General features: G+C 42.2%; 1 protein-coding gene across 3 annotated transcripts in view; it reads left to right on the top strand.

The window, feature by feature from the left end:
- MRPS6 (mitochondrial ribosomal protein S6) overlaps nucleotides 1–15,916 on the top strand; it is a 46,034-nt gene extending 30,118 nt beyond the window's left edge. For all 3 annotated transcript variants that reach the window (XM_068688691.1, XM_068688700.1, XM_068688705.1), the window contains 3 exons: nucleotides 84–184; nucleotides 3,825–3,964; nucleotides 15,285–15,916. In XM_068688691.1, coding sequence (XP_068544792.1) covers nucleotides 84–184; nucleotides 3,825–3,964; nucleotides 15,285–15,465 — 422 coding nt within the window. In that variant the 3' untranslated portion in view covers nucleotides 15,466–15,916. The remainder of the gene's footprint in view (nucleotides 1–83; nucleotides 185–3,824; nucleotides 3,965–15,284) is intronic.
- Nucleotides 15,917–25,113: the final 9,197 nt, after the last annotated feature.

The following is a 25,113-nucleotide window of genomic DNA, read 5'->3' as shown; positions in this document are numbered from 1 at the left end:
TTTATGGATCAGCATTTTTTGTTTGAGTGGTAGACAAGCGGCAACAGTAAACTTAACGGTATTTTTATTCATTGACCTGACAGATTTCTCCTGTGATAATTGCCTGAGCACCACGAAGGCTTCTGCAACTGAAGCATGCACAGCAGGAGAAGAGTTGAATGGCAGATCCTGTTGCTTTCCAAGTGTATGTTTCCCAGCCTAGTGCTGGAAGCTCTACAGGTGTGCTGTAGTGCACAAAATACTAAAGCTATTAGATAAGCTGCCCTTTCTCTCCTAAAACTGCTTTTTTCATTGTAATATGGGTAAGTAAAACCCTAATGGTCAGTGTCAGATTCTCGTTTTGAAGTCAGAACCTTCTAGGAAGTAATATTTGCATCGGTGCTTGTTTCACAAAGGCAGCAGTTCTTGTTTTTTCCCTTCTTTCTTGAAAACAGGTTTCTAGTATGGTTCTTAGAGCATGAAGCTGTTACAAGCAAGAGTACTGAGGTGTGTATTGATAGAAGCAGCATAAAAACGTGTCCAGAGTTTGCACCAGCTTCTCACACCTTTGTGTCCTGTAAGGTGAGCCAAAAGAGGCATATAAGGAACTTGGAAAAACAGTTCTTCCTGGGGAAAGGCTTGAGAGGAGCCTCAGCTCTACTCTTACCCCTTTCTTACAGCATTTGTGGAGAATGGGGTCAAGTAAAGCAAAGCTCTTACCTTTCTCTAGCTGTCATTGATGTTTCTGCAATAGCAGAAATCGTAACAAACACTTTCTGCTGTGGTAAAACAAAAGATGGGTGTGGTGGAAAGTAAGAGATTTTTGGTTTATGGCCATTGTTGAAGATACTATGAAAACGCTGCTTGATCTACTTGGCTTTCCAGAGGGCATGACTTAAACATAGTCTTCTACTACTAAGGACTCTTAAAATAAGGAAAATATTAAGGAAGATATCCAGCATTCAAAAAAAAATACCATGTTACTGGCCCTTGTTACTCTCTTCTGTTTCAAATAAATACCTTCAGAGAGAATCTTAGTTGGGTAAGCTTCTGCAGCTTTTGGTTACTAATATGCCACGGTAACACAGGGAGGGGTAGAACAGACCTTGAAAGCTGTGTCTCTGGCAGGCTCTGTACCTCATTAGCAAGATTCTGATCTTATTTTTAAGAATGTTCCTATTGTGGAATTTAGTATATTAAATTAAAATTAAAAATAAACAAAACCAAAACCTTTTAGAATTCTGTTCCTCACTTTCAGTCCTGTCAGCCAACAGGTGTCACAGTGACCCTTCCTTCCTAGTTCTTGAGTTCAAAGTAATTCAAAGTAATGAGGTAGTAACATCCTGCAGCTGTTGCTTCCCAATTCTTCTCTGACAGTATTTGTTTGTCCTTCTAGGGCTTGCGGAGAGAGAGAGAGGTCTGTGTGTGTGACTGCTTGGTGGTAGTTGTCAGATGTACAGGGGATGGAAAACGATGCAAAATATAAGCACATAGAGAAGACTAAGAATCCAGTCTTGGAGGATAATGCTTGTTTTGGTGGGATACTTTGGTATTTGAATGTACTGTTGTAGTAAGCAGCAGGGTTTGAGAGATGAGGGAGATTTAAAGGAGGAAGAGAAAGTATTAATGTGGTCACCATCAGCTGTTGGTCAGCAGCATCAATGTGTAAATGCCTACATAACTTCACAGAATTTTTTGATCTATTTTTCTAGCAAAGTGAGGCCTGTATAGTTGTGGTCTACCTATCCATCTGTCAGTCTCTCCTCGGTAAGTTTTGAACACCCTGGTTTTGTTCCAGATAAACTTGAAGGAGGAGCTGAAGTCAAATTCAGACACCTGTAACGTTTGTGGGAACAGCTTGCTTTGTGGCAAGAGGGCAAAAAGAGTTGTAGGGAAACCAAGAGAGTTCTCCATTTGGGGAAGGAGGTCCGAAGCATGAGAGGCGCTTACTTGGAAATTTAATGAGTACTCATGGAGGCAACCACATGAAGCCAACTGAAAAATAATGTTATTCCTGTTTTTGAGCTAAAGAGTGATTTAAAGTAATATAGTGTAATCCAAAACTCTCTTAATAATGCCTTCATCGTATCTTTTCATGCTGTGACAAGAGATGCTTTAGTATTTCTCTGTTGTGAGAAACAATAGGTTTAATGCTTCAAACTTTGGCGAGGTAGTTCAAATGTGAGCCCTGTGATGGTAGTTCAAATGTGGTCCCTGTGATGGTTTTACAACACAACCTAAATATACATTGGGGAAAAAAAAATCCCAGGCATTTTTGCTGACCTCATAACTGTTTAGGCTCTTTGTGTCGAAAATAAATTTCCCAAACAGTTCATCTAGCTGGTGAGGGGGAAATAAAATTTCTGATTGATAGGAGCAGTTAGGTGCAGACTCTTGACTGCCACACGGCAATTAACTCATGGAGGCAAGGAATCATTTCAGACCATCTGTGCGTCGGGTCTTTCAAAGAGCAGTCAACGTTGCAGCATGTAATATGCCGAACATCTTTGCTCTGCATCTGGAGGCTCTTTCATATCACCTTGCATTTTCAGCAAAAGGAAAGAAATTCTACATGTCTGCATATAGTGAGGTTCTAGTACCACCTTTCTTATGAATTTCCATTAAGGGACTGGGGCATTAAACAACTGTTAGGTGTACATCTCTCCTTTAGACTTGGGAGACTAACTTTCAGTCGTCATATTCATGAAATGATTGAAAGATTACACAAGTTTTCTCCTGGCTGAGAAAAGACAGTGAAATTATTATGGTGATGTGATTTCACAAAATACAAACTACTCAGAAAATCATCTCTTTCATTACTTTTTCATTTACAGTGATTACCATCTTCCCAAACAGTAGACTTGGGAGTATATGTTGATGTGAAACGTTGCAGGGAGCAGAGAAGGAAGCTGTGCAGTTTTTGTTTAGTAGGATATCCATTTATTTTACTTTCTTTGTAGGATATCTGTTTCTTAAAATGCTTCTTGTCACTGAGAGTGTATGCCAAGTTTGTAGTTGTTTTCAAAACAGTCTAATTTATACTTATATTAATATTTTTCATAGATATTATTGAGTGTTATTACAGAAACGATTCGGCGCTTTAGAGCTCTGTTATGCAATAAGCAAGAAAATATTTCATCTGCTTTACCTACTGCTTTTTGGCTGCCTGTCCCTCAAACTTGTTTTTCTGAGGAGTGAAATCTCTGTGTGTTAGTCTAATTACTGCATGTCAGTTCTTTAACTCTTAAAAAGGCTCGTATGTCAGCTGTGCAAATGCAAGGAGAGGTGCAGTGACTTAACCAAGTGTCCAAATACCTATAAAGCATGTGCAGTAGAAATAATGCCAAATGAACGTGGTGCTGATTATTGTCCCCTTAGCAAGCCACAGATTGGTGTACCCCCCAAACTCTTCACTTTAAATGCTGTGGTGAACAATATTAATTAGCATCAATGCTCCAGGGACCTTAAATTGCTCTTTGCCAAGTGTATTTACTCATACCTGTGCAAGGGTCAGCCAAGGTGATACCAGGTGAGTTAAAGCCATTAACTATGTCCTTTTTCCTGTTTGTTGTTGGGGCCTGCCTCTGAAATCAGTGGAAACTTTGCTATTGCCATAAGTCACAGAGGAATTGGCTGTTTGTCAGCTGTTTGTTGTTTAAAAAATAATAATAATAAATTAAATAGATGTTTTCCTTGGGAGCAAGTGCTTCCATTTTGCCATCTCAGGTTACTACACGCTCCCTTCCAGCACTTAGCCATGCAAGTACATGCGTTGATTGTAATCACATAATCAGAATAACCAGATTTGTGTACATTTCCTGCTTTCTCTTTTTTTTCTTTTCAAGCCTGAGACCGCAGCTGTGCTGAAGCGCACTGTTGAGGCTCTCATGGAGAATGGAGCTGTTGTGAGGAACCTCGAAAACCTGGGAGAAAGGGCTCTGCCGTACAAAATCTCCAAGCACAAGCAGCGCCACAGAAGAGGAGGGTATGCACGATGCGTTTTTCCTTAAAACCCTTTCAGTGCTCACTTAAAATGTCCATAAGCTGCTGTCATTGTTTGGTCTTCCTTGTGCTTTTGGGGAGCAGATGTGCAACGTGTGTCGCCTCAGCAACGCAGATCGTGCTCCACAAGTGTTTCGTGCTGCTTTGTTTTGTGTGCTGGCTGCTCCTTGTTCATGTGCTCCTTGTGTCTTGTGAGTGGCCTGAGCTCAGGCCTCAGGACTGCTTTTCCCCAATGTACACAATGTTATTTTGTTAGGCCGTTTTTACGTAACTGTTTTCCAAGGCAGGCAGGCTGTTTACTGATAAAAGTCTCACTTAATCTGCTGGTTGCTAATTGGCAAGATTGATCCTTTTTCTCTAATGCATCTGAGCTAAATGTTGATTACCATACGCATCCTGTAAGGCTCACTCGTGATTTTGGTACAGCTTTAGCTAGAGATGACCACATAAGCACAACTGGCTTGTTTAGAGGAGAAACATCTCCATTTGTCCCCATGGTGGAGAACTGGGACATGGGATGTCAGCCTTCTCCTGCGAGGCAGAGTGGAGGAGCCGCGGCCTTCTCCCCCGACCGCCCGCGCTGGCGTTTTGTTGCTCCTTGAGGCTGCCTCCGAAATGGAAATGGATGCTGGCTCTCCATGAGGGCTGAGAAATGTTGCTAAGCAACCCGTGCTGCGCCGGGGCTGCCTGCCGTAATCAAAATAACAATTAGCCGACCGCTTCTCCTCATCCCCGTAGCACAACTGGGCATAAGTGGACCTGCTGCCTTCCTGTTCAGGCCTTCTGGTGCCTGCCGGCATGAGGTGGCTCTGCGGAGCGCCTTTTAGGAAGCCCTTGGTAGGTTGTCTCCTGAGGGTATCTCACAGCTTCGCTCCCTTTGCTGAAGACCCCTTCCTTCTCCTGCAAAGTGGGAGCTGGCAGCTTGAGCAGACAGTAAGTGGAGGGGAGGGAATCTCCATGGTGTGCCTGTTGCTTACCCAAAAGCAACAGCGATGTGGCCACGGTTGTCTTCTGCTCCTGCTTGCTCCTTAGTGTCTGTGACTGCCTTCGAAACATGGCTTGATCCTGATAGTTTTGCATTTTAGGATGAAGTCTTGTTGTCTGCATGTGGGAGCTAATCAAAGCCTTGCCTCAAGACAGAATGATTCATTACCTCATCCATCCATCCAGTATTGGGTGGCAATACTCCACCGTCAGGGCTTGGGTTCTTCAGCAGGGAAAAGAGAAAAGGAGAAAACCATAACCAGATGTCACACGAATTATGTAGAGGTGAATACAAGCCTTTTCTTGAGGGTATCTTTAAGACATGTAGGCTAGCTAAACTCATTTATTACAACAGGTTACCTGTTTAATAAGCAGGAGGAGGGGATCAGTAGACTATAATAACCCTCTTTGCTGAGCTGAGAGGAGACACATTTTGTTTTCTGCTTGAGGTGTGGTTTTAGTGACAAATAATTGCCATCATGTTTTGAAACATGGGCACGAAGCCATCAGATTTATGTCACCATAACTGTTGTTTCTCCACCTCCCAGTTCAAGTGTCTCTAAATTAATTTAGCAGTTGTTCTGCTTGCCCTGGATTTGGATCCTCTGTATATGAATATGGCAGTTCCCTGCTCTAAATTGTTTGACTTCCTAAAAGGAAGCGATTAAAAGTAGGTACTACAGAAAAGGATAAGGTTGTTGTTCAGAGAGTTCAAATGCAGGAGAAACCAGATATTGCAATGGGAAGCAGCAGGCAGTTTCAGTACCTGGTAATGTGGGGAATGCATTTGTGTAGATATGCCAGAGAGGCTGCAGTTTGGTGTACAGCTATGGTGGATTCCTGATCTGATATTTTATAAGGTCCAGAGAGTAACTTGCTCAGAATATTAAACAATCTAGGAATGGGGAGTGAAAAGTCAGTTCTTTATCCACCTCATAAAATCAGTCAGTTCTGTTTTACAACATCTGTTAAAGTAATCTCTTTTTTAACAGGACAATGTTAAAAAAGAAAGGGGAAAAAAAAGCTCTTCAAGATGGTTCAGTAAGTGCACTCACTAAAAAATCCTAACATCTTCTCTCCTTCATAATGAATTTTTAATTCTGCCTGTCTCTCCTTCAGTACCGAGGTGGTGTATTAAACAGTATAGTCTCTCACCTTTTCCTTATTCTGGGCTTTTTCTGAAATAACTTAAAGGGCTTCTGTGAGAGTGCAAATGAGGCTGTGTGTATGGGGAGAGTGGCGAACCTTTCAGAGCTTTTCATTTTGGGGGGTTGGACTTGTTTGTTTTCTTAGTTTGGTGATTCTCAGCAGAGCTTTGGCTAGTTTATTTTCTGAGAACGTGGAGACGCTTGTGGGCTTAGGATGCACGCTGAATCCATTACTTCCTTTGACCTCCCGGCTGGTTTTCCTGTGTGAAAATTAGGGCAGTACAATATTCATAGCATAGGTCACAGCTTAATGGAGTGCATCTCTTAGAGACAGCTCTTGCCCTAGCGATCGCTACTCGAACCATCTTCCTGTCACTCAGAATGGCACCGAGTCCCCTCAGCTGCATGGGAAAACAAAGTGTTTTTCCTAAACAGCCTGCTTCCTTTACAAATGCCCAGGGTTATCTCGGCTGTTCCCCTTACCTTGACTCAAGGGCCATCAGCCTGGCACTGCCAGCTGCTCACAGCTCTGTTGAGACGTGCTCTGTGGCATGTGTAGTATCATCCCTCTCCCAGCCTTTTGCTATGCATCTTTTCATTTAGTTAATTCTATCTGCAGTTCAAGCCTTTACATGCAGTGTATCATAACACCGAGTGACTGACAGAGAAAGAGGTGCAGTACACACAGCAAACCTGCCACTGGGCTCCACCAGGTTTTTTGTAGTGTCTTTAGTAAATAGGAAGGAATTAACCTAGAAAATGCATAGTTGTAGGTCCAAGAGCAGGTACTTTCTATCCTCAATACACATTATTTTCTTCTGAGTTCTGCAGTGCTTTCAGCATCATCTGTCTCAGCTATACAGCGTTACAGGCACATTACAAATTTACGAGTATCCAGGACGCTTTGCGGATCGATTGGCAGCAAAATTCTCATTCTCTGTAAAGCTGAGATTTTTCAAAGGCTGCCATAGGGGATTGTGGCCCACAGCTGTCACTGGGATGAACAGTTTTACTCCACCAGCAGCTTTGCAGACCTCGGATCACATGTATAATTGACTTGTTTCTTCTCTGGAGATGGTATTCACTGAGCAGGTGATGCATATGCATTGAGAGTGTATTAAAACAAATTTAGGTCTTTCTCTTAAATGCATCTTTCTTTTGACAGAAAACACCTTCCTTTTTTAGAGACCTAATGTTGACAGGCTTTGAATTTAGATAATTATGAAAATAGTATGTTTCAAGAACCGTATGGGTACATCTGAAGAACAAAACTTTTAAATTGTTGGTGTACTGATATTTTAAACTGAAGTCAAAGTAGCTGCTAACTCACAGTACTAATTGCTGTAGCAGAACGTTGTTTTGGCTTCAAAGTATTTAAGAGCATGATTCAAGTACATTCTGTAGCATATCACAAAATTGTAACAAATACAAAGTCACCTTATGGATGAATGAAATGTGACACATTGGTTCCAGCGTGGGTTAGGTATGGAAGTGTACTTGGGGCACTGAGCCTGAGCGACTTGCCCGTGGCAGTCACATCTCTGGAAAAAAACAGCTGAGGAATGTAAGTAAGGATTCCTGGCTGTATCTCCTAATGGGCAATAGATTTGTGCCAAATATTTGTTCTGCTAGCCACTACTTGTTTCTACTTGTTTATCATTTTTAATGAGGTGTACTGAAGTTGCTTTTAACACTGGCACATTTTTTTAATACTGTATCACACGTATCAGGAGGTGCTTATTTCTGGAATAAACAAAAGTGAACTGATTTAAATAAGGTGTGTATTAGGATATGAATTCAAGGAATGTTAAACTTTGAGTTTGTTTGTTGTTTAAAATGATACAGAAGCAACAAATCCCTCAAAGCTGCTTTCAAATAAAGGGTCTAGACCAGGGCTGGGGGATGACATTGCCTAGCCATTGCTGCATATTTGGTCAGCGCTGAACTGGAGGATATTGCAACTGCTCGTAAAATGATAGATCTCAGTGGCACAGTCTGTGGGTTTGCACTTTGTGGCATACCTGTTTTCTTTGGCCTTGCCAGGCTGTGCCTTAATCATACGCTTGTGGCACTTCGTCCTTCAAGGCATCGGACCGAGGAGCTGGTCTGGGGGAGGCGGTTGGTATGCCGGATATTTTTGCTTTAGGGGAGCTGCTACAACAGAGGCTGCAAAACAGATCTTAAAAAAATGATTCAGGCACTCCTTTGGGAAGGTAGTGGCTCAAACTTTTTGCAGACCAGGTTTCTGTTAAACTGGAAGGGGATAGGACAGGGACTCTGGGGAGAAGAATGTGGTCGAGTGTAATTGGGGTTTGATTATTGCCTTCCATTTGATATCCTGGTATCCACTAGAGATTTGTTGTAAGAGTTGGTGTGTTTTTTTTTTTTTTTTAGTTTGTTTTTGTTGTGCATCAGCCTGCTCAGTGCTCAGATTTAGTACCATTTCATAAATCAGCACAGCACCGTGGTCTTCCCCTTCTACTTTGTTCTGTGTATGCATGTGCTTTTCCCTGCTTAATCTACCTGTAACATGGTAATGTTTTTAGACCTATCTCCCTGGTTGTTCCTAACAATTTCCATTGCCTTGTTTTCTTTTTCTCTTTTAAACTTTGATTTTTGAGAAGACAACAATGTTCTTTTGTTATCTGCTTGCTTGTCTCTTAATCTTTTTGTTTTGCTGTTCACTCTCAGTTATCTCATCAACCCACTTGTTCTCTGAAATAGCAAGCTCAGGTCTTACTTCTGTACGTGCTGAGTTGTATTTTGGGAGCTTACCTTAACAAGTGTATGGGGAATTTTCAGTCTGAGGTGTGCAAGGATCCTAGTGATTGCTGGGATCTGTGAAGTAGCACGGAAAGTGTATATATAAATGTATGTACCTGCAGCATCTGACCAGAGCAGACATCAGGAAATTAAAGTTACAATTTGAGTTGCAAGGTGGGTATGTTTGTGTGACAGTGGGAAAACTGCAAGGCCCCAAAAATGAGATGCTTTCCTAAGGATGCATGAGGTTTTTAGGCTCTGCAGTGCTGTGATTGCTCCCCAGGAACTGGGAGCAGCTCACCAGGCTTCAGTACCAGCATTCCCTCCGCAATGGTGAGGAAGGCTACATGCCTCCCACAGGCTGTCCTGGCCTTCCCACAGCTCACTCCCAGCTTCTCTTGGTGGTTTAGGGTCTGAAGCAGTTTCCCCTCCTGTGGAAGCACCTTGTGTTTTGCCTCTATTATATGGCACCTGACTTAGTGGTCATTGCCAAAGCACGGGCTCAGGAAAGGAGCATGAGTCTACCTAATTTCTTTGTGCCTCAATGGCCTAATACACAAGAAATAAGTAGTTATTAAGATGAGTATTTCAGTAATGGAACATAATGCTCTTTAGGAGATCTGAACATATCTGTGTAAATTATGTCACATGCTCAAACTTTGACTCTTTCCATAAAGTATCTAGGTTTCAGAACTAACACAACTTCATTTTAAACAAGCAGCTTGTGGCAGAGTAATATTCTTTGAGGACAAGAGATGTTAAATTGTCATCCAGTAACCCATGCTGTCAGGATGCAGTTTTACGAGTAAAATAATAGTTACCCATCAGAGTCATTCTCAGGAGTGTTCTCAACTTTCAACACACTATCTCTTCCCCAATAAAATACAAGCTATCATGTAGTTGAAGGACTTCATCCTGCAGATAATACACCAACATGTGTAGCTTCCCTCAGGTAGGCTCACTTGATTTTCATGGCTCCTGAAGGCCAAACAGGGGCAAAGAAAAACAGAGGCAGGAAGATGCAAACTTTCCTTCTTTAACACTGCCAGCCTAAATTTATGGTTAGTGCACAACCTAAGTGTGATTTTTGTTCAGATTTTAGAACATTTTAATGTGTTTCAGCAAAAAGGAGTTCAGGATCTGTGATGTACTGGGATGAGAACAGACACAGTTTGAATGTTTGAGTATGAGGCATGTTTGTAGCATTTTCTACTAAATTGATTGTCTTCTTCCACTAGATGGGGCTTTCTCCATTGATGAGTTGAACCATTACTTTTCCTTCAAATGCTTTTGTCCACATTCATGTATAAATGTGCATCTACCTTGGGTACCAGAGCCCTGAAATGTTGAGTTGTTTTTTTTTTTTTTTTTTTTTTTTTCCTCACCTTATCATTGAGGGTGCGATTTGCAGTTTTGAAGCTTTTTAGCAGGAATGGCACAGTACAGTAGTTTGTGATGCTGAGGTGCCAGCATCAATTTCTGGTGCGGTAAATTCTGTAGCATCTTTATGCAAGCATGGTGATTAAATGTGATGGCTGCACTAAATAGTGGTCTTGGTCAGGTGGGAAGCAGTCACTTTTTTTTTTTTTTAAACTCTGAATTAATACTTGCTGTGTAACTGCAGCTGTGCTCATAACAAATTTGCAGACATCTCAAATGCTGCCCAGTGAGCGTGACTTTTCAAACACTCCGAGTAGGTCAGGCTTGTTTCTCTTTTGCAGTGAAACAGAATTTTTCTGCAACGCTGCAGAATGTCTTTCTGTTATTTAATTAGCTTAATAACAGGCGTCTGGGTATAGAATTTGGCAAATGAAATTTCTGAAGAATGTGCACAGTTTTTAAAAAAAACAAAACAACAACAACAAAAAGTATTTTTTTTTCTCCCCAGTATTGGTTCATTGTGAATTATTTGTGTCATTGCTGTGGCACAATCTAGTTACTAAAGCACTGGCTTTTGGTTTTGATCTGGAATGTCTCCGTTGCTGTCCTTGTGATTTTCAGAGGTCTTTCTTCTATTCCATAGGAGTGTTTTAGTTAGAAGTAGTAACACGTGTATTAGTTCTTCCAGCTACGAGATGATGGTCCTTCTGAGCATAAACTCACCCACCTGCCCTGCTAAGGAAGAATAGTGACCACGAGAACCAAGGAGAAAAGCAAAACTACTGCTCTTCAAGAGCAACGCAGTGGTTCCAAAGATGAAGTGGGCATTCTGGTAGCAGAGCAATTTCATTAACAGAGGATTACCATGGAGAAAACGACTGTCCAGCTACTTCCATGAGAGTACTGCAGCTTGCTTTCCTCCAGACGGTTTCTTGTTTCCTTCTGGGATGCTTTAGTTGTACATTTTCTTGCCTTTGTATCTTCCACTCTCCTACTGGGGAAGCTTACTTAGACTTCGTGTTGCTGCGTAAAGGACAAATTTAAAGGAAAGATAGCTAATTGAGTTTATTATTAGAGCTTATAATCTTTAAGCATACAGACATTTTCTGGGCACAACAATGGCACCACACAGCCTCTTCCAAGTCCCCTGTAAGTGTGCTTTTTTCCCTCTGTTCCTCAGGTACATTGAACATAGCCTCACAGTCATCATCCAGGAGGATTTAAAAGTGAGTTTTGATCCAGGTGCCTTTCAGGATTCTTTGAAGTCACAGACTGTCCATGTGAAAGCAAAATATACAAGCATCCATAGGACCTTAGGACTCAAATTCAAATGATTTCTGGCTTGGATGTATTAAAAAGGATACATGAAACATGGCATTTTTTTCATATGCAAAAGCATGTCCTTCTTTTCCTGAAATCCTATGATTTTCCTCTTTTTTTTTTTCAATTAACACATTGTTTCAGTACATTTCAGTGGTTAGGCTGCTCTCCTGTATTTAAATCATCCTTCTATTTACAGTGGAGCGTGATGACAAAAATAACTGTGGTCTCATAGTGAATCAGTGGAATTTTCCTGCATTTCTCCCCTGATGACTCGGCTGACTCCTGGGCAGCCTGAACGCTTCTGCATTTTTGCTTGCAGGAATGAGGTAGTTTCCCTCCTGCATTCCTGTATTTTTCCCCATCTTTGAGTCTGGCTGGGATTTGCTTTTGTTTACTACGCAAACAGTGGCGGCAGCGTGGTGTGTCGGGTCAGAGATGGCCGGCTGAAATTAAGGTTACTGCATGCGTTATGGAGAGTGGGCTTAAAAAAAGCCCACAGCCTGATGGCAGCTAATTTAAATGCATGTGTTTGGAGGAAAGGTGCTCCAGATCTCCTCAGGAATTGCATTATCAATTGCATTTGGTTGTTTTGCTTGCAGCAGTCAGTTTCTGCTCTTTCTTTAATGAAAGAATAATATTTTATTTTTTTTTTATGCTGGCCCTCTTTTCCTTCCTTCTCTTTTGGCACAGGGAGGCAATCATTGCTTGTTACGCTGAGGAATGGGTGTTGTTTCAAGAAATGGCATTGTCGCCAGTGACTGCAGTTTTGTACCCTCAGATAAAATACCTATTCTGCGAGGAGTCATATAAAGATATGCTGCAACAGCTCATCCTCCCTTCCCCCACTTCTCCTTCAGTTATCAACAGTGCGTCAGTGGAAATTTCCACCCTTTGCTAATGTGAGAGAAAGCACAAAGTTGCAAAGCAGCCTTTTGAGAGGGAGGGGAAAAAAAATATTGCCGTTTTAGGAACACAATGAAAAGCAGCATATGACTTGAAAGCAGAAATGAAATGAAATTCTGGAGAACTGGGAATAAAAAGGGATGGCAGAGAGCACAGGTTGCAATCCGAACGAATGCTCTTGTGAACCAACTGCTTGGGGAAGGGGGCAGGTGAGTGGTGGTGTATCATCAGCTCAAATTTCTCCCCCCGTCGTCCCTTTTATTAGCTGCAACTGATTAAGAATTTGTAAGGGTTCTTCCAAAGGAGGGGATTGAAGTGGCATCTGTTAAATTTACCAGTGGCTTTTAATGGCTTTAACAGAAGATGCGACTTTCCCTTTTCAAGGGGTGTGCATCCTTCAGAAGTTGCTATGCCGCAGTTTTATTGAATTGTCCAAGATTAAAGCTCGTTTCTCTCCCTAAACTGTTAACCAGGTGATATCTCCTGTTTACTGGTCTCCAGAAAATAAGAGGCAGCTCAGCTTTCCAAATAAATTAAGCTCTGTGTGTGAGGATCTGCAAGGGGGACCAAGCCCACTATATTTCCTCCAAATCCTTGCTAAGGTGAGCTTTTTCTGCAGCTCGTAGCAGCCCTCCTGCTGCTATCAGAGGAGCAGCACCTTAGCTGACGTGAACTGGCACCGCTCCCTCGGCTTCTGCGATGCTCGGCCACAGCCCGTGCCAGCTGGGCACCTCTTCTGGAGGACTGGTTCCTTCCAGGCAGGCTGCAGGGAGATTTCTTGCTGTCGGGCCCCTCACACATGAGAAATTGGTGCTTCAATCTGCTTTTTCTAAGAAAGACTTCAGACCTGAATTGTGGCTATTAATATACATGCCTGCGTAAGAGGTTTGGGATTAGGACGTCTGGCTGAAGGGAAGCTTCTTTGCAGCGTTTTCCACATGTGGATTCCACCCTGTGCAGCAATCCAGCACACGGTGCTTAAATCATTCCTGACCTGGTGGGTCTCCTCTGTGTGTAGTATATCTTGGTGTTACTTGGGCAACACATTTAGTTGGGTGAAAAAGAACCCCATGTGGGATAAGCAGTGTGAAAAACACAAATCTGTTTGTTATTGGTGACCCCACCTCCTTTATTTCCTCTTCAGCTTCTTGTCTTGGGGACTTAATCCTCAAAGGTTGCCTTTACCAAGGGGGACTGTGTGGTGTGATGTTCGCCCTGTAGTTGCAGAATCACAGAACTGGGTTGGAAGGGACCTTGAGAGATCATGGGGTCCAACCCCCCTGCCAAAGCAGGTTCCCTGGAGCAGGCTGCCCAGGTAGGCATCCACATGGGCCTTGAATATCTCCAGAGAAGGAGACTCCATAACCTCCCAGGGCAGCCTGTCCCAGTGCTCTGATAAAGCTGCCTTTGTAAGAATCTGTACCTCCAACGGCACAAAGTCCCACTAGGTATACAGCTCTTAAATGAAACTGTGATGCTAGATCCTGCTTGAGTTTAAGTGATTTAGGAATAGGGTCCTTGGCAAATGTGTGGTATGTATGACTTCATTTAGAGGATGCCACTTTGAAATTATACCGATGCTTCGTGGGGAGGTGTGTTTGCGTGGACTAGAAGGAAAGGAGAGCATTAACAGGAGGATGCGTAAAAATTACAATTAAATATCTGAGTGGTGAGTCCTCTCCTGAACACCTATCCTTCAAATTCCTGTTAGTCTTGGAAACAAGGTGGATGGTTAGATGTCTTTCATGAGATTTCTGAGGCAGTTGTGGTGTCTTTTTAATAGCATCGTTAGCGCCATGCCCAACACAGACTGACTTACTATAAAGTTTTTTAATTATGGCTCTATTGACAATGGTAGTTTATTCACAGAATTTCAAGGGAGGAGGGATGGCCAATGACACGGCTTATGTATCAGCATGGTACCTGGCACTAGGTCACCCATAACTTGGAGGAGTGGTAAGCATAATGTTGCAATGAAGAAGAAGGTGCAGTTCTTCAAAGCAATTTATTGCAGAAGTGATCTTAGTGACCTAAGATATTAACGGGGAGCAGCGTTCTCCTTTCTGTGTGTAGGGGTATTTTTTTTTATTCTTTGTAGATGTCAAAGGTAGTCATGTGGTGGACACGAAGCGCTTACCTGGTGCGGTGCATTTTGTACGTGCCGTGTATGTGTGGAAGGAAGACCTTTTCAGTCCTGCCAAGATCAGCAAGACAGTAAGCTTGTCAAGTGCAAGCTGGCATTTCCTACATGCGTCTTCAGCTTCTGCCCTCAGATCGAAAATTTAAGCCATGTTCACATTGGAGAGGTGCCTAATTTGGCATAAATCCATCTCTTTGGGTTTATTTAAAACAAACAAACAAAAAAAAACCAGTAATGTACATTCAGCTCTGAAACAGAACTTTAAAGAACTGTGTCCATATACATGTAAGCTTGAGGTGCTTCACACTGACATTTGTTCCCCAGAGAAACAATGCCATGAATTCAAAGGAGATCAAGTTTTTCCCCCAACTGTTCAAATCAAGATGTGTAGATGAATGGAGTAGGTACGAGTAAAGTCTCTTTAATGTCCTTGTGTAAGAAGTGCTGTGCAACAAAGAAGAGTTCAGACTGAAGCTGCTTGAACTGAACTCTTTGTGTTTGAAATCAAAATAATACCGAGCTTTGATTTAAAACAATTTTGGTAGAAATATTTAAGGAAAAAATAGAACTTTTCATTTAAGAAGTCCCACAGAACAGCTACTTGAATTACAGTTGTAGTACAGGTATTTTGTTTTATTGTGTGTGTATGTTTCTCATTGCAGGTATTTTTTGGTAGACTTAGAGGCCCCACCTTCGATTGTATCGACCATGATGGATCATTTAGGACGTGATATTGATGTAATTAGACGTGCTTTTATAAAGCATCCCGTGTCAAAGACAGAAGAATGCAGTGGCATAATCCCAGTCAGCTTTGAAGACAAACTAACTGCCAAGAAGAAATGAATCTTTTTAAATTGCATGTTTGAAACTTTTAGAAGATTTTTTTAGTCCTGCTTTTGAATACAATTGTGATAACTAACGTCCATCAAAAATTATCAATTTTAGCCATATTATGTGTTTGGTATAGTACACTATCTTAAGTTATTGTAATATTTGAGGTTTCTTTTTTGTTTAAAATAACTTGAGTAGACTTAATCTGTTTGCTTATTTTGATATACGACAACTCTGAAAATTGATTTTCTTTTCCCTTAGAGCATTACATTGATAAGATTTATCCATCATCAGAATGCTCAAAATAGCATTCTTTTCCAAAGACAGATTACTTAAGAATGTATATTTACATAAGAGATTAAGAAGCCTACGGTGTAATATAGCAGTATAGTATGTGATCTGTTTGAGGATTTTTCTGCTTGCTTTTGGAAAAAAGGTAATAAAAGTGTGCTTAAAAATAAAACTTGACTCCTTTTCTGGTCTTCAAAAAAAAAAAAAGTATAAGAAAAAATAGCTTACACTGCCAAAAGACATGCCGAACTTCTCTTTAAGGTTTTATCAGAACTCTGTTCAAAGCACAGGTAAAGAATTATTCAAATAATTGTACGAAATTATACAAAAAGCCAAGAATTTCCAAGTGGCATGTGAAAGAATAACCATACGTCTATATGAACATAAGAATAAAAAATGTTTTATTTCACTATCAACCAGGCCCAGGCTGAACATTCAAACTGAGAAAAATGTCAGGAAAGAAGTCTTGATGTATATTTTGTCTTTTTTTTTCCTCATGTAAAAACAGGACAAACAGCAATGCATATGAAAGCTTATGTTACTGTCATATGACCTCCTCTTGGTCTGACGTACAAATTCATCAGTTTCTAGAGGATTTCCAGATTTTCCCCATGTTACTGAAGGAATGCACTTCCCATTTATCCCACTGAAGGTGTATATGTGTGCGTATGGTGATTTTTGTAGGAAAATTAAGTTGACATCGATCTGTTGTTATGCATGGAGGGTGTTCTTTACCTGAATGAGCTTCACCAAGAAACCTTCACTCCAATGCTAAATGATGCCAAAGGGAGGGCCCGTCCAGCAGCTGAGGTCAGATTCCCAGGGAAACATGATGGGTCTCATTGGTGTGACTGCTCTCCAGCGTGCTGTCTCATTATGCTCTTTTTCATGGATGATGCTTTTTTTTTTTTTTTCTTGGATACAGGACTTCAGGGGGAAATGAAACTAACTTTTCTTCAGAGTTTTTTCTTTTAAGGAAAAAGTAAGGTAGAAAAATGAAATTTTTTTCTGTATGTCCATATTTAGGAGATGTGAACATGTGTGTGTGTTTTTTTTTTTTTTTTTTCCTTTCTTCTGTTTTTAAATCTGCTTTTAAGAGCAGACTGTCACATTTTGTCTCTTATTTCCTGGAAAAAAAAGTGTACCTTTAGTAGAGTAGGTACACTTCACTTTTTTTGTAGCTGTTGCCAGTATTGATCATGTGGCTGCTATGTACCAGTGCCTGTTCCAGTGCTGCTCCTATCAATAATTTTTGCTTGTAGGGCAGACCTTTTTTCTATACAGGTGTGAGCTTAGCTGGGAGGAGCTGTAGGACTGAATGTTTGTGCTGTGAATTGGGATCCCTCAGCTGTCATTTTTCTCTGGCCTGCTGAAAATTCAGACTGCCAGCTTAGAAAGCACAAGCTACAAATAGGGAAATATGCAATGCTTTAAAGAACGTGCTTTACTTGAGTTTCTCAAGTTTTTCTTAATAGAACACAAACAAAAACCTATAGCTTAAAGTCAAATCGAGATTCCGATCTTTTGTCATGGTTCCAGTGTTTTGTGGCATCAGGGCTTCATTGTTTTTAACACCTACATAATCACACAGCAAATTAATGATGTTTTTTTTTGTAAAACAAGACCGGTTCTCCCTTGTATCACCACCTCTGCAAGCTATTCACCTACACCTCTCCCCGCCTTCTTTTTTTTTTTTAATTAAATAAATGGCTTAGGTGACCAAAGATGCTTTTTTTTTTATTCTTTTAAAAAAATTGCTTTCAAATCTAGCTTACAGCAATTTCCCTCTGGCTAGGACTTTGGGCCCTGTTGTTCATTTGAATAGGAGTATATAAGCTTTCAGCCTTGCAAAATGAAGAAGATTGAAAGCAGAGGCTGTACACATACAAATGTTGTATGTTTGTCTTTATTCAATTCTCTTTAGTGTAGTATTAAATCTTGCACTTAATTTGTTCCAATTTTGAAGTAGGTGCCCGCGTTCAGTAGGAAAACCCTAGATGCTCGTTAGGGGTGAGCGTGTTAGCTTATTATCTATGGTACGTGTGATTTGTTGTGAATTTAGGACCTTAGGTTAGCCAGACTTTCATGTCCCTGTGGGTACCATTTCTGATCTGAACAGAGGATGCCAAGAGCAGAAGACTTGGGCACCTGAGCCTGGCTAATCCCAAGAACGGATCAGAAGCAGTGAATCTCTTGGAGCCTCAGCTGACCCCAAAGAAACGTGGCAGTACCCACTCTGAGACAGCAGTCCCCAGTAGGCCACAAAACAAAGCATGTGGAGATGTTACCAATCCAGTTCTCCTCTGTTCTGAAGTACTGAATGTGCAAAAGGGGAAAACTGAAAATCTTTGCCTTTGGGATGGAAATAGTGACCACCGAAAGTCACCGGCCACAAGCACTGCAGCGCTTGCAGGCCTGGCGCGTGGTTACACAAGCACTCATGCTTTCTCAGCAGCAGGATTTATTTATAAAAGGTCTGCTGAATAGCTGGCTCTTAACTGGGTGTACTATTTTCTTCATAATTGATAGTTTCTAATATGAACAGATTTTTTTTTTTTTTTAATAGGGATTGGGTGGGGGAGGATGAGGAAGGAGTCTTGGGTTGCAATTTGTTTAGCCCAGTCAGCCACCCAGACTGGTAGTTAGCTATTTCAGGAAAGTAATGCAGAACAGTGTGTGCATTCTCTCTTGGTAGCTATAAATGCTGGAATGGGCATTGGATTATGTCAGAAGATTTGAGCAGTTTTGGTTTTGGGCAGCCCGAGTTGTCCCAAACTATACCTTGAGCAGTCGCAAATTCTCCCTACAGAGAGAGGGGTGATCTCAGCACATCTTTGAGATGTGTTGGGGGTTCACTTTGCCTTTCTGATAGCTGCTCTGTCCCACTGGACTCTTGATCTCCAAGAATAAAATTTCAGGATGCTATGTGGTGTCAGTGGAGAGCCAGGAGGGTCGATGCAGCTGGACCGTGGCAAAATAATAAAATGTCAAACTCCACTTTTGGCATTCCCGAAGGCGTAAACAATTTGAATACCAGTACCTTAAATTTTGTTTATCTGATAATGAAGCTCTTCCTGCCTTTGATCATGTTCCCAAGTGAATAAATGAGTAGTTTTATACTCCTAAATGCTCTGTTTTTCTTGTGGACTGTGGAGATGCACTGAGGTTGGTAAGTATTAAAGTAACAACTGGTAGTTCTCCTGCCTCAGAAATGTTTTCTGTTCTCTCTCCTACCTTCAGCAAACAAACGAGCACAAGCGGTTTCATGGTGAAGATCCCAGGCACATCTTCAGTCACTCATTTTCCCCGATTTTCTCTCTCTCACTCATTTGAATCTTGCACTGGGCTGCTTTCTCCGGCAGGCTGAGGGCACTGCAGTGTCAAAGCACTTAGCACTCCGCTTGCAAAGCCCCTGGTGTGGCTTGACCCTAGGAAGTTTGTGCACGCAGCGATTTGCTCCCACTGACCCAGAGATCAGTCTCTGTTTAGTAAGTTGCTACATGGTTGTGAAGCAAGACTTCAAAATTTAAAGCAGTCCTGTTAAAGTCACAGATTTTTTTTTTTTTTTCCTGAGACTTAACCCATCTGCCACATTTTACTCCTTCTCAGAGTAGCATTTAGGATCTGTCCAGCACTGCCAGTGTCTCCGGCACAAATGTTCAAAAATCATGAGGCAAGCCCCACAGATATTTTGAAGCCATGGCATGTAATCATGGCCTTAAAAATAATGAGCATTGATTCAAATGCGAGGTTCTTTTTATTGGCCTTTTAGACTTTTGAGCTTTTATGATTCACTTTTTTTAAACTTTGTGGCTGGCATGATTTTCACATAACATCTGACTGAAGAGCATTTAGAATAACACAGCTATAGCAAATGAGATCCTTGATAAATTCATTGGGGCTGGTGCTATGGCCCTACACCCACTGAAACAGAACAAGGGAAATTAAAAAGGGGATTGTTATTTTGTCCTGCCTGCAATTTTGAGCTTCAGATAACCGTAGAAGTGCGAATTGACGCGGAGCCAAAACATGCATTTTTCCCAACTGCTGCACAAAGGGAAGATTAAAAATGTGTTATTTTCTGTGACCTATGTAATGTGTTGCTTTCTTAGTGCTGCTCCAACAGACCTTTAAGCACAGGCAGGCTGCAGCTGGTGGACGCCGTTAGGCTAACGCCGCAGCTCTTTGTGCAGTGCTGCGGAGGAGTGGGAGAGTCACCACTTATTGAGTGCTGGCTAAGAGGGGGAGTGATGCATTGACAGATTCCAGTGCTGGAGTATTCAAGGTTGCCTCCTAAAAGCATTTTTCAAGGGGAGGTAACGCTTGCTGTAAACCCGGGAGAGTTTTCATCCCTGTTATTTTTGCATTGTGCTTAGGCTGCCAAGCCAACCTTGTTTGAAGAGTGCTAACTTGCCCACAGAAATTCTGGCTTATTAAAAGCTTCAACACGTTGACATTGGGACAGTTTTGGGGGATGGTGCGGTTCCACTGAGTCGGTAAGAAGCCTCTTGCTGAGTTCTGTAGGAACAGAGGTATCCTGACCTTAAGGTTTACTTTCTCCTAAGATCAAGCCACCTTGGTAGGGCCGGCTTCACCTTGAATGCAGCCGTGGGGTGAGGCAGGGTGGAGAAGGATTTTCGTGGCGTCCTCTAATCTCTCAGGCTGTCTGCTTTTTGTGTGCGACAGGCAGAATGGAAATGTCACACGTAATCTGTGTCATCCGTATGCATTTGTACCTGAGAGAGAGAGAGAGATGACTGGGGAAAATGTAAAGAGCAGGATGTTTATTATCTTATTAGCGCACGGGCATCGTTCCCGTTCTCTTGCTCAGCGAGTGGGAATGTCAGGCAAGAAATACACTCACTGCTTAAATGTCAAGGAGGTAGGCACCTCCAAAACGCTAGGATCCATAGAGTGGCGTGGAGGGGTGAGTGGGGTTGAGTATCTCATTCAGAAGTAGTGGTGATAATGGGCCACACCGGGTGAAAGGGGCAATGGGGAAGGGTGTCAAAGGAGCAAAGGGTCTGAGTGGAGAAGCCGATGGGACCCGCGCTAAGTACAGGCCACAGCGGCATGTAGGAATGCTGGGGGGGGGAAAACCAAGCGCATCCCTGCCTCCTGCCCTGAAGTAATCTGTGTGTTTGCACAGAGGAGCACTGGAAGCAGCTGGTGGGTATGGGTCTGTGCCCAGCTTGTTCAAAGTGTAGACACAAGACTTGTGCTGCGTCAGCACGCTGGAGAAGAATCAAACCAAAATTGTTTGATCCTCCAACTTGCTAACTGCGAGGCAGGGTAGGATATTGCCAGTTGTACCAGCCACTGGAAAGTGCAAATGGTTTGCTTTAGTAATCCCTGTAATCCCCTATAAATAATGCCCTCCCCTATATTGATGAAAAAAATTACATAACAGCTACACCCAGCCAAGGGGGAAAAAATAAACGAAACAAAAAAAAAATCATCCAATGCACTCGTGATGCTGGTCAGCTTCATCTGAGCCGCATTAGGAGAGCTTAGGATCGCAGCCAGAGAAAGGAGGACTATCATCAGGAAGGAAAATCTGCGTAATCTTCGGCTGGAAAAGCAGTTTTCAAGAAATTCCAGACCCCAAGGCTCTGTTTGTTGTGCTGTATGCAGGCCGAGCTGGAAGGTGGGGCATTGGCACACTGGGTCATGTTCAGCTACTTGTTCGTAGGGACTTTCAGCCTGGGGTTCCCACTCTGGTCTCCAGATCAGCTGCACCAGCTGTGGCGTGGTGGCTCTTCCATTTTCCATGTGTATGGAGGCATGGGCCATAGGGTTATGCTTTCTGTATATACCATAGGGTTATGGAGTGTGTGGAGAGGCAGTGGCAATGAGGGCTGCTGCTACACCTGCCTTTCTCCTCCACCTCCCAGCAAGCACTACCCCACCATCCTGTGCTACCCCTGCTTGGACAAAAATGGTCCAACCACCTGGTCCAACCATCCCCCTACCACCAATATCACTCACTAAACCATGTCCCTAAGCACCACGTCCAACATTTCCTTCACCCTGGCTTTGTAGCTTAGGATCCGGGGAGGTGGAGAGGGCCTGCCTGGGATGGGGAGGATGGGGAGCAATGGCCTTGCGTGTGACAAAATGGTGTCAGGACCGTGTGTGGTGCCTGGAGGCACCACACGTGGGTGGAGGAAGGCCACTGGCATGGTGGCTGGTGTGGTCTTTGCTGAGGATGAGCAGCAAGTGGGACTCATCCCTGGTACCAGTGCGGTCCCCATGCACTGGTGCACGGGGGGATGTGGGACCTTGGAGGAGACATGCTGTCTGTGGTGGGACAGTGAGCAGTTTGGGTGTGCAGTGGTTTGGCCTGTGCTGTGTTATCCTGCGGGTGTAAGGGATTTGGGCAGCTCTGGGACAGCCACTTATGAGGTTCCCGGCCTGTCGTACCAGCAGAGGGGCTCTCATCATATCCCCACAGACAGCCTGAGGCCAGGAGAGCATGGAGGGTCAGGGAAGGGGCACCAACCAGGCAGCATAGACACAGCCCGTCCTTCCAGTTGAGGAAGGCTCTGGAGGGTTTCTCTACAGGCTTTCTGTGCGCAGTGGGTGAATCACCGTCGAGAAGTGCAGCAGTTCTTCTTGTGTAGGTCTGTGCTTCTGGCTTCTCCACAGCCTCCGCTGGCACTGAGTAATTGCTCTGAGACAGCGGGGCCGATGACTGTGAAGAGGACTGTAAATCACAGCGTTGCGATCGCTCCTGCATGTGACATTCCTGTTGACCTCTGGGGACTCTAAAAACAGCTGTGGTCTAAAACCCCCTGGTTAATTGCATTGTGAAAATGAATTGGTAAGAGCAAGAGCCCCCTCTGAGTGTTATTATGATTTGAATTACATGGTCCTTAAATGCTGGCATTTAAAAAAGTACAATAGTGGTCTTCCTCATGTGAGAATCCACAGAAATGTTATGGGTTCTTTTAATGGTAAATGTGGCCAACCCACTGAAGCCAGTTGGAGTCCATGGTATACGGCTTTACCAAAAGTATTTGCTAAGGTATTTTTGTAACGATGAAAATTAAGAAGTCCAGATGGTCAGCAAGGTATCTCATTCCTGGAAACACATACATATGCTTTGTTTTATTCCTATGCCACTGATTTTTGTTCTCGGATCTGAGGGAAAAACATCTATTTACTTTGGATCCCCTATTGATTTCAGCCTCACTGCTTACTTGCACAAATCTAAGCACATACCTGAAAATTTGCAGGACCAGCAACTTGCTTCATGGCATCCAGGACTGAAAATCAGAGCTTTATGCAGAGTTCTTCCAAAAAGACTTCTACCAAATCCTCCTTGAAAAATATTCATTTTTTGTTTATTTGTTTGTTTTTTAAATCCTGGAAATAAAGTCCAGCAGGTCACTGCATACCAATTATGTCCTCCAGATGTCAGTTTCTCCTTAAACCTAGGTGAAAATAAAAGTCTTAGAAATTCTCACTGAGCATTCATCTATTTTGATACCTATCTGTGTTAGCAACAGAGATCTTTTTTTTTTTTTTTAAAAAAAAAAAATGTTGGCATAGAAAACACTCTCTGGGTGGGCCAATTAAGTTTAATGAGTTTTCTCCTCTTTGCTATGTGTGTCCACTATCTGAAATTAACTTGTAGAGTTCATTTGAGAGCCTCCTGAGGTTTATGGAAAGCCTGCTGGTTTCTCCAGGGTTGTGTGTTTGTAGGCATGCTTAGGGAAGGATGTAGTCTTTTTCTGATTTCTAATAAGCCGATACCATTTTTTTCTGACACCTTTTCTACATTTTACCATAAAGAAGTCCAATTATATCTTTTAGTTTGAGCTTTATTGTCAGGAAACAAATCGTTTCAAACAGGATATATCACTCCTCTTGCTGTTGTAGGAAACTGCAATTCAAAGGTACTTGCACTTACTTGATTTTCAAGCTGTTCCAGGTGTCTTCCTATAATTAGATAAATTTTCTCATATTCTACACTTCTGTCTTCATGTATTCCTGAATTAATTTCTTCTCTTTTGACTTCTGATTGAGCTCTTCTATTACCATCCATGGCCAGTGAGCTGTCTGAGGAACTGCCCTTCTTAACATTGCTAAGATGGACTCTGCAGAAATTATGGTGGATCAGGTAAGCTGCACAGCAAGCCATTGAAACATTCAGAACTGCACCCTCCTGGCATCATAGAGTCATAGACAGCTCAAGGGCCAGAAAGTGCCTTAGATCATTTAGTTTAATCTACTGGTTATCACAGGCTCTACTTACTGCCATACTCCAAACAGTTATGAGTTGGCCCAACAAGTTCGGTTTGGCATAGATTCTCTCTCTGAACGGCGGCCAGACTTGAAATGAAGATTTCAAGTGAAAGCTAATCTAGTCCCTCCCCTGGAGAGCCTCTTCCACTGGTTAATCACTCACACTGTAAAATATGAGGGTTGTTTTTGCCGAGCTTCCTACAACTTGCCATCTGTTTGAAAAAGGCAGGTTCCCACTTTGGGGTTTGAGAAATATATAGATTTACTTTCTAAAATGCATATTCTCCTTGCCCCATTGACCTTAAAAAAAAAAAAAAGTAAAAAAAAAAAGTAAAAAAAAAGCGAGATGAGATGTTGATGTATTGATTTTTAGGTACTGGGTTTTTCCAGATCTGCCCACTGTCTTTTATACCCTTCATACTGTCTCTGGTATTCTTCTTGTAGACAAGATTCTCCACATCCTCTACTGGTAGAAGAGTGGAAGAAGCATGAAGTGGAAGGCATAAGCCCAGAACAAAGGCAGCCCAGGGCACTGTGCCTGTCACCTTCAGCAACAGAAGTCAAGTTGTGATTGTAAGAATGCTCGTTTGTAAGTCTTACACTGCTCATGATTATATTTTTCTGATGTACAGCTTCCCATTAGAGTGAACAGTTTTATTAGACGCTTTTCAGAAGTCATCTATATTTATACACATATTGTTTATTTGTAGCTTTGTATATATATATGGCAGATAAGTATATACATTCCAAGAGGCTTTCCCTGGAGGATCAGTAGAAGGCAAGAAATTTAACAAGAGAAAAAGGGAGAGAATCAGGGGAAGTAAAAGAATAGATGCAAAGCTTGGACTAATGGAAAAAGTGATTTTCAAAGGAAAAAATGGGAAGACTTGAAGCAAAGGAAAATAATGAAATAGTATGAGGAAACACTTGACTAAAACAACCAAGTACTCTAATCAGAGAAAAGAAAATTCAAGAGTGACTGAGGAAAGAAATTATAGAAAACAATCATCCAAATTATGGCCGTCATCACTCTTCGATTTGATTTCCTAAGGTATCCATAAACTGTTTGAGATCAAAAAGCACAAACACAGAAAACATGCAGTGCCTACTTATTTCAGG

Source organism: Anas acuta, chromosome 1 (genome assembly GCF_963932015.1).
Source record: "Anas acuta chromosome 1, bAnaAcu1.1, whole genome shotgun sequence".
In the NCBI taxonomy this organism is placed as follows: Eukaryota; Metazoa; Chordata; class Aves; order Anseriformes; family Anatidae; genus Anas; species Anas acuta.
The sequence above is the reverse complement of the archived record's forward strand: the minus strand, read 5'-3'. Positions and strand labels throughout refer to the sequence as shown.